This window comes from Coccomyxa subellipsoidea, assembly GCF_000258705.1.
Source record: "Coccomyxa subellipsoidea C-169, whole genome shotgun sequence".
NCBI lineage: Eukaryota > Viridiplantae > Chlorophyta > Trebouxiophyceae > Coccomyxaceae > Coccomyxa > Coccomyxa subellipsoidea.
In genome coordinates this window covers 2,095,320-2,104,126 of record NW_005178042.1, presented here as the reverse complement: position 1 = coordinate 2,104,126, position 8,807 = coordinate 2,095,320, and the positions used below count along the sequence as shown (strand labels likewise).

Genomic DNA, 8,807 nt, shown 5'->3' with positions numbered 1-8,807 from the left:
CAGGGATGACTGCCAAGGATGTTCCAGCTGTTAGAAAGGAGAACGCCGCATCTGCTGGCCCGCTGGTGTCCTTGCCAGTGTTCAACGCAGCAGAGAGGGAGCGCGGCCAACAGATCCTGCAACAGGTGTGCCATTCCTCGAGTACTATGAACACCACATGTTTGTCTGCAATATGTCCAAGATATTTTAGGAGGCATGAGTTCTTGTCTTGTTTTCGTTCTGCAGGTGGAGGATGGGATTCGGTGGTGTGGTCAGGCCCTCGTGAAGAAGTGCAGCGCAATATCAGCAAAGATCCTTCTGTCGGCTGAGGCACCGCCAGGCACTAGCTTAGCGGCTGTTGCAGAGGCCGCGTCCCATGGCGGATATAACACCTTGCAGGAGTTCCAGGCAGCCTTTCACAATGCTGCTAGATGGCACTGTGATGCCAGGAATAGGCTTGAAGCAGACAGGTGAGACTGTCTGTCTGGCATTGCTGAGGTGGTACAGAGAGAGGATCAATATGATGTGTGATAGATTAACTCTCTGTGCCAGCGAATATTCCTATCGTGCTGCTTGTTGCTTTCTGACCACTGTGCATATTCGTTGTGTGCGTGCAGTCCCACTCAGATGACGGCGGTGGCAGCCCTTCGGGATCAAGTGGACTGTTGGTGCTATGGTATCAAATCGGCAGTGAAGCTCAATGACCCAGATATTTTGAGATTGATCCAAGCAACAACATCTTCGTAGATTGTACCACTGGCAGCATGTCGATTTGCACAACGCTTCTCTTTCCATTGCTGCTGAGGATTGTACTCATGTCATGCATTTCAGACGGTAGCAACTGTAGAAGGCTGTTGAAGGAATTGAAGCAGTTCAAAACCGGAGTACCATGCATTTGGCAGCCATGTATGGCTTACATGCTGGTCCAGTTACAGCAATCGCATCCAAACTCTCTGGCACGTGGATATCAATTGGACTCCAGTTTGGAGTGACAAGAACATGCAGACCTACAGCTATTTCAGTTGAGCGCCATGAATGCCATAAGATTGTCCATGAAAGACTTTGAGTTGAGCACGCCTGTGCCACCCAGCAGTATTCTCACGCCAGCAGACCATCCCTCATTCCTCTCTCCTTGCGCATTCAGCTCTGCCAGTGCCCTTGCTTCCTCGTAGGTTGTGCCACCAACGATGAACACCACAATCAACTGCACCAGAAAAAAAGACTTCATCAGAATCTCCCTGGTGTACGTGACTCGAGTCAGACATGATGCAAAATTGTAGACGCCTCACTGATGCCAGGCAGATGCACACCTTGGGAACCTTTGCAGGCGAGGCTCCGTTGTGCGTCTTGTCTATGTAGGGGAAATCTGTATCCTTCAAGCGGCCGCGGATGAGGGCTTCCAAAGTGTTGATGAGCAGAGGCGTGTGTTGTGTGTAGACATTTTCCACGCCCTGCAGATGGAGAGGGTTCAAGCGTTCACATGGGAAGACACCTGGATTGCTAGCAGTAGAGATCAAGATGTTCCTGCTTGAAACGCAGTGACGGCATGAGGTCACGTTGCTCACCCGCAGGCTGTGCTTGGCCATGGTGGCGAATCTGGAGGAGAAGGATCTGTTGGAGAACAAGTCCCCGATGCGCTTGTCAGCGCCGGCATGGGCCAACAGCGTGCGCACCAGGCCCAGCTGCTGCCGCATCAGCCCAAAGTCTTGCAATCGCTGCAGCAGATCTGTCAGCTGCGTCTGGCCATCCCGCTCATACCTCAATGCGAACAGCATCACCAGCCGCATCCTGCACCAGCATCAGTCTGCTCAAGCATCTCATGACCTCGCCTCCTAGACAGCATGCCTAAACCACAGGTAAAGTGGTTGATTAAGGACAGTTGCCCTCCAGTCTTTTCACCTGTCATCGTCAGTGATGTGCGGGCTGTTGATGAGGTCCCGCACAGCCTCATAGTGCCCCATCAGATTCCCTGTGCTGCAGCACACCTCCTGCTCCACACTGGACACCTGCACACACCCATTTTAAGCCCTCAATACACATGTCCTTGCACATTCATGCTAAACAAAGCAGCGGGTGTAAGAGTACACACTAAAGTATCATCACACAAAGCGATGGGTGCACCTGCATGAGCGTGCGCGCGTCCACAAGGCGGGACAGCTCTGACATGAGCGTGACATGCTTCCCCGTATTGCGCTGCGCTGCGCTGAACTCGCTGAAGTTCTCCACAAAGTTCTGCATGTCCTCAATGGTGTTGATATTGCGGCTGCTGGTAGACTGCTTCTGGAACTCGTCCACCAAGTCCTTCACTGCCGCCCCAATGTCACCAAAGTTTGCATACATGTGCTTCCTGTAGAACTCGTCCTGCCGCGCTGACAGCACAATCTCCTGGAAGTCCTTCTTCACCTGCTCAGCGCGCATTGCCAGGGTCACGGGTTGCTCAGACGACGCCGAGGCATCAGAAAGCTACTGAAGGTGCTGCTGCAAGCCAGAGCGTCCGCACCCCTGGGACATGCGTGAGATCCACTCTGTTGGTGTTGATGCCGATGAGCTCATGCACCATGGCCTGGTAAGTCCACTGCAACAGCAGCGGAGTGACAGGGTCCTCCTTTCTGTCCAGCAGCAGCACGATAGGTGCCACCTCCCCTCCACGCTTGCCAAAGTCAAATAGCTCGCGCTCCTCTGATGTGGTCAGGTGATGCAGGGACTGGGCCAGCTTCTCGCACATTTCTGACCCTTTCTGGTACCTGTGTGAGCCACACTTGTCAGCCACATTCCGGAGTTTTAGAACTGCTCAGCATTGTCGACATGTGACAGTGACCCGCCAAACGCACCTTACAGCAAATCGTCTCCGCAGGGAGAGCATGAGAGATGCCAAGCCCTCTGTCATCCGTGCGACTGCATCCGTGCTGCACAAGGCATGCGCACCAATGTATCAGGTCCATGAACTTGTACTTGAAGCAAAAGCTCCACAAATGCTTGACATGCAGGTAAGAGCGTAGATTGACGTTATGCCCATTGGTGTCCATACCTCCTCCCATAGTCCCATGTGAAGGGCTGCAGTGTGACATGGTTTTGCAAAACGGGGACCGCAAAATGGTGGGGGTCCAGGACTGCAAAGTCCCCGAAGAACTCTTGGACTTGGAATACAGTTTCCCTGAGATCCACTTCCGCCAAGTCTTGGAGCCGTAAGTCCTCAATTCTGTTGGTGAAGACTGCATACCACAAAGGGAAGTGTGAAGGCGCCTGGACCAGTAACGTCAGATGCTACCTCGCGCCCTGGAAGAGATACAATATCACACTCTAGGCACCACAATCAAATGACTTACAGAGATGGTAATCTCCATAACGTGGAGAACGAAGTTCCTTCCTGAGGCGAGCGACATTCTCTCGTGTAGGCCTCAAGAAGCAGACCGCCTGCAAACAGCGCATCTTGGTCTCTCATTTAAATCGCAATATTCAAATCACAACGTCAGCTTCTCAAAGAAGCACGGAATCTGCGTCGCAAGGGTCAGACACACTAGACATCCACCAAGATCACCCTGCAATCGTATTGCAAAGAGGAACAAAGGTCATCCAGGAGGCGCACTTTCAGATGCAGAAGCTGCTCTCCAGGGTCTGCATCTAGCTTTTCAACGAGGTAGACCTCCTGTTCCAATATTTCAGACTGGCTATATACAGTGCTGACTATCCGTGTAGTTTCTGTATCCAAGAGCAGAGCTTTCATGCCCTTGACGTCCTTCAGCATTTTTTCGATGTAAAATCGTATGACAGTTGATAGATCCATGTCTGCAGATGTGGGATTTAATCAGTCAACAATCCAGTCAAACGAAGGTGCGGGTTTGTTTTCTTGGACTGGCGCGATTGATGCTGCAGCAGGTCTGCTCCGGTACTTTCTTTTTAAGAAATTCTGTCAAGTAAAGTACAAAGATCTGCACAAATGTGTCCGCTTATTCTCGGTGCCAAGAGCAGGGTTAGTCACCTCAGACTCATCATGCATGGGAAGGAGAAACCCCAGAAGGAATCCATGCACAAGACTGCTGATAATTCAGGCTCCCCAATGCTCTCACCGTCATTGTCCTGGTGTTCTGCTACTGCCTAGACGCTTTACAATGAGGTTTTCATCACAAGCACTAGCTTTTTACAGCTGCAGCCGATATATCGATAGCTATGATCATATGATATCTATAAACTAGATTCTGAAACGAGAGCTCGGAGCTCTCGTCTTGCCAGGCTTTATCCCAGTGAGTCATGATGAAGCTGCCAGCATTGCTGTCTAGTTGAGAGATTCAGTCTCTTTATAGATTTGGACATCTCAAGTCTGCCTGAGTTGCTGGTATCTTGCAGGCAGTCCCATGTGCACAATATCATGACGATGCTTCTTGCATGATTCCTCCAGAGACTTGTGATCACTGCATAGTGGAGAACCTTTGTAGAACAAGAGCGCCTTGCAGGACACTCCCATTCAGACACCTTCAAGGCAACAAGTTGTTGCACTCCTAGATAAACGACCATTGAATGCAGGTATCACAACTTGCACACAAGCATATTGATGCAGGTTCCCAAAAATGAATTGTACGCAGTCATCTTTCATACTCGCACAACCGATGAACTGGGGCAGAATTGGGATACCCCTCCCAAGCAGGTCATTGGTCGTCACCTCTTTGTCATAGTGTGCTCAAGGAAGCGCCACATCTTTAGTGCATGCATGCCTGCCAAGCCATACACCACAGAACTTAATTCTGGAAGGACAGACCCCCAAGCGATCTGGCGGCCTGGTGCTGCCCGCGCAAATCGTATTTGCCTGACCCTGGACCCAGCGGAAAGAACTTCTTGGCCTGCACAGATTGGCCATCATGGGCTGCAAAGCCGGTGCCGCCCCTCTTGAGCTCGATCACATCGCTCTCCTTTATGGCGGTCCCATTGTACATGCCTTCCGGCTGCACGCAGCTCTTGTACGTCTCCTTCAACATCACATCACCTGCCCTCCAAAAGGAACATCTCAGACAGTGTTTTACAATCAACAGATTAACTCTCTGCATATGAACATCAAAACAGGCACGAAGAACAGCATAAGACAAACTTCAAGGATGCCGCAGTGATGACGCACCTGTTGGTTTCAGTACCACCACTCGATTAGCGTTTGAGAATGTGTCCTTTGTAACAGGGTCCATGGCGTATCCATCCTCTGCTTCGGGGACGCACGTAAATCTGACAGGTATCAAGTCCTTCAGACGCAGCTTCTTTCCACTGGCTGGGCAGCATGTGTTCATGTCTGGCTTGGCCACAATATTATTGGCCTCTGGTGCTTTTGAGGGCAGCCAGAATGCCTTCATTTCCTGTGTGCATGAAGCAGGACGTTGTCAGCACAAGCGCACATGTGTGAGACGATCCATCTCCTGAAATGTGCTATGCTGCAGATACAGCAGAGATTTCCGCGTACCTTGATCTTCTCTGTATTGCCAGCGATGTTGACAGCACTGTTGACAACCTTCTTGTCGCTGAGCATGGCCTCTGCTTCCTCCTGGATGGCCTTTTTAAGGGTCCTTGCCACCGTATCAGAAGCTCCCATGTGATTTTGACGATCGAACGCCAATAGATGCGTCTGTGCCTCCACTGCTTCCCTTTCACTCTCCTGTCAAAGCACCTTCTGCTAAGCTGCTACCCTAACAACTCCTGCAATGGCGTGCATGGGAATACGCAAAGTGTCGACACGGAACAGGGAAAAAGTACCTTTCGCAATACTTCCTGCTGCTGGGCCTCCCACACTGCATATTTCCTCTTGTTGGACTTCTTCTGCTGTAGCAGGCTCTCCAAAATGGCCTCTCTGCTGTAGAGGTATCCGTCTGGCGTGCAGACCGGGTCCTTGTCCAGGTCAGGAGCAATCAGGTATCAGCAAAGTTTCCTGCTGGGTTGGATAGAGGACTAAAGCTCATGTGACCACAAGAAGACAAGTCCACTCACCACCGCAGGTTGAAGGGTGAGGCGACAATCGTAGTAATTGCCAACTGCATCCTGCAATCCAGAATGAGAGATATTGAGCAGCTTTTGTTGAATGACAAATACATCGGACAAATGATAAACGAAGAAGAGCACTGAGCACCTTTCCCAGTCGTTCCGAGACTGTTCCATATCCCAAACCCTTCATCTCCCCATATGTCATTGCCTCCGACCCCATAGTGCCGGCATTCTTGGAATGCCTTGATCCGCGACCCATCTCGGAGTCCCTTCCTGGTTATTCAAGAGGAGCAGGATTGTGATGTTATTGAGAAATTCCTTTTTGCTAATGATCTGTGTAAGTGCAAGAGTGCTGCCACAGGACCTCCTTGTTCCGATATGTCTAAGGAGTACGTTCGTGGATTGGCGAAGCCCAGGGCAACGAAAAGGAAGGTTGCTCTGGCAATCTCAGCACGTGGTATCATGTGATGCCACGTGGCTGAAAGTGATTGCGATTCCTGGGACCAGGCTTGTATTGAGGATCGAGCAAACGCATTGAAAAGAGATCAGTTGTGCTGTTGTACTATCTGTGACATTGATCCAGTTTGTGCGAGAAAGCAGGACAGTGAGATTTTGAGATCCCCATCTACTCTTATGGGAGTACAGCGGGTCTTTCTGTACAATGTGACGTCTCTTTGAATGCGTTGAGCATACACCTATCTCACAAGGGAAAGATCATTCCTCTTTCAGATGACGCAGCAGAGAAAGAAGCTTCTGATCGACACAGATCCTGGCGTTGGTGAGACACAGCACACAGCAACAGTGACGGTGTCCGACCATGAATCTTGATTTTATGCAATGTGCATGTGAAATGTGCTGGGACCCCCTGATCAGAAATGTTTGAGACATCTGTGAGGCTTGGCTGATCCAGTACCTTGATGATCCCACCTCAAGAACAAACCTTCCAAATGCTGCAGACGATGCAATGGCAATCTTGGCAGCCTTCAACTCGCCAGAGGTTGAAGTGATCGGGCTCACAACGGTGTTTGGTAATGTGTATACCCAGACAGCTACCCGTAATGCTTTCAAGCTGCTGGAGTTGGCTGAAATGACACAGGTGATGGCCTTAGATTTGAAGGGGAACAGCATGTACTTTCACCGCAATGATGCTCAGTGTTGCACACACCAAGAATGGTGGAGAATCCTTGCTGAAGCATGCTGCTGTGCTGCTCCCACAGGTGCCTGTGGCCGAGGGCGCTCATGTAACACTGAATGGTACACCAAAGACATGGGTGGCAGACTTTGTGCATGGCACTGATGGTTTTGGAAACATCAACATTGACATCGCAGAGGTCACTTCCTTCCGTAAGGAGCTCGCTTCATGTCTCATTGCAAGAGGTGAACCATGCTAGCGCATGTCATGCGTTTGAAAGTGTGAACAAGAGTCTGCTTCTCTCAGGGAACAAAATGGAGCGGCTGTGCTGCTGAATTCATTGTTCAGACAGTCAGAGAGAACCCTGGGGAAGTCAGTATCCTAGCTTTGGGGCCACTGACCAACATTGCTATTGCAATGCAGCTTGACAGCAGCGTAGCAAGAAATGCGGTGCGCTGTTCAGCGGAGTTCACGTTGTGTGGCTTCCGTCGCCACGATAGGGCTGAGATTGAAGAAGCGGATGTTGTTCCATGCAGGCAGAAATAGTAGTCTTAGGGGGAGCATTTTTCGTGAATGGCAATGTTAACCCTGCAGGTAATCGTCCAGATTCTGTTGTACTCTATGAGTGAAATTTGATCTGGCAAGATCCTTTCGGGCAGTCTCAACATTGTCCCCTGGTGCTTGCAGCTGAAGCCAACATGTATGGAGGTGGGCGGACCATCAGAAAACTAAAGTCGCCATATCTGCACCCATGTCACTTTGTGGTTTCTCAGGCTGACAGCATCAGAACAAACAGATCTCTGTGCTTTGACAGATCCTGAAGCAGCCGACTTCGTGCTTGGGCAAGGTGGCAACATCAAGATAGTCGGGCTTGATGTGACCCACAGTTGTCAATTCACTGGCACTGAGTTGAGAGGGTTGCAAGACAGGGGGCGCTTTGGAACATTTTTGTCAGAGATCACGGCGTTTTACCTCAAGTATCATAAGTAAGCCCCAAACTCCTGATACGAAGCTACAGTTGTCATACCTGGATACATTTCAAGTGATGCATCGCTCGCAGAAGTGCTTGCAACATTGACTTGCTTGTACATTTGCTGTCGCAGGGATTCTTATGACATGGATTCTGTGTATGTACATGACCCATCAGCTCTGGCTGCTGTCCTGCAACCCGCGCTTTTCACATGGAGATTTGGTCAAGTCAGGGTGCTGACAGAGAGCGTGGCAACTGGGATGACTGTGATGGATGTTGGGTTGAAGCGCTGGAACAATCCCCATGGCTGGACGGACAGAGCCAATGTACAGGTGGCAGTTGCAGTAAATGCTGCAAAAACGACCACAATGCTTCTGGAGCGCATGGCAGCCTGACAACCCAGATTCTTGCCATGGAATTGCATTGTAATGAAATCATCTTGTCTGAATCGATATCGTTTACCTTGAATTACGTTATTGCATCTCAACTAGCAACATTTGGCAGGTGTACTGAGTAATTTCAGTTATAACAGAGCCAGCAAACTGTGCGAGTCTCAAACATGAGCAAGCGTCCCTGAACCATAGGGTGCAAGTATGTTCAAACTGATTCAAAGCAAATTTTCTGACCTAAAAAAAGCCCATCAGGGCTCAGTACTTGCCATATCGGTTGATTATCCGAACATCTATGAATAAGAACATCGTCTAAATGCAATGCAGCAGTGATCACGATGATGGTGATATTGATCATCACATCAAGCCTGCTCTCAAAGAA

At 50.0% G+C, this 8,807-nt stretch overlaps 3 protein-coding genes across 3 annotated transcripts; 1 reads left to right on the top strand and 2 right to left on the bottom strand.

The window, feature by feature from the left end:
- Positions 1-997: 997 nt before the first annotated feature.
- COCSUDRAFT_11605 (SM/Sec1-family protein) lies at positions 998-3,763 on the bottom strand (the record flags this gene model as incomplete). The annotated part of the gene is made up of 10 exons (XM_005651914.1): positions 998-1,183; positions 1,299-1,430; positions 1,545-1,767; positions 1,879-1,985; positions 2,101-2,382; positions 2,480-2,723; positions 2,811-2,885; positions 3,008-3,191; positions 3,306-3,393; positions 3,566-3,763. 10 exons carry the CDS (start codon positions 3,761-3,763, stop codon positions 998-1,000), a joined length of 1,719 nt encoding a protein of 572 aa, XP_005651971.1.
- A 631-nt stretch (positions 3,764-4,394) lies between these two features.
- On the bottom strand, positions 4,395-7,242 carry COCSUDRAFT_52164 (hypothetical protein). The gene is made up of 8 exons (XM_005651913.1): positions 7,152-7,242; positions 6,891-7,030; positions 6,080-6,712; positions 5,941-5,991; positions 5,710-5,841; positions 5,420-5,611; positions 5,087-5,315; positions 4,395-4,957 (listed from the first exon to the last, which is right to left on the bottom strand). The coding sequence occupies exons 3-8, from the start codon at positions 6,191-6,193 to the stop codon at positions 4,713-4,715; spliced, it is 963 nt and encodes a 320-aa protein (XP_005651970.1). The 5' UTR covers positions 6,194-6,712; positions 6,891-7,030; positions 7,152-7,242; the 3' UTR covers positions 4,395-4,712.
- Positions 6,664-8,431, top strand: COCSUDRAFT_83455 (hypothetical protein; the record flags this gene model as incomplete). The annotated part of the gene is made up of 8 exons (XM_005652322.1): positions 6,664-6,712; positions 6,891-7,030; positions 7,152-7,265; positions 7,373-7,516; positions 7,603-7,660; positions 7,754-7,774; positions 7,881-8,052; positions 8,170-8,431. 8 exons carry the CDS (start codon positions 6,664-6,666, stop codon positions 8,429-8,431), a joined length of 960 nt encoding a protein of 319 aa, XP_005652379.1.
- Between the last annotated feature and the right edge of the window lie 376 nt (positions 8,432-8,807).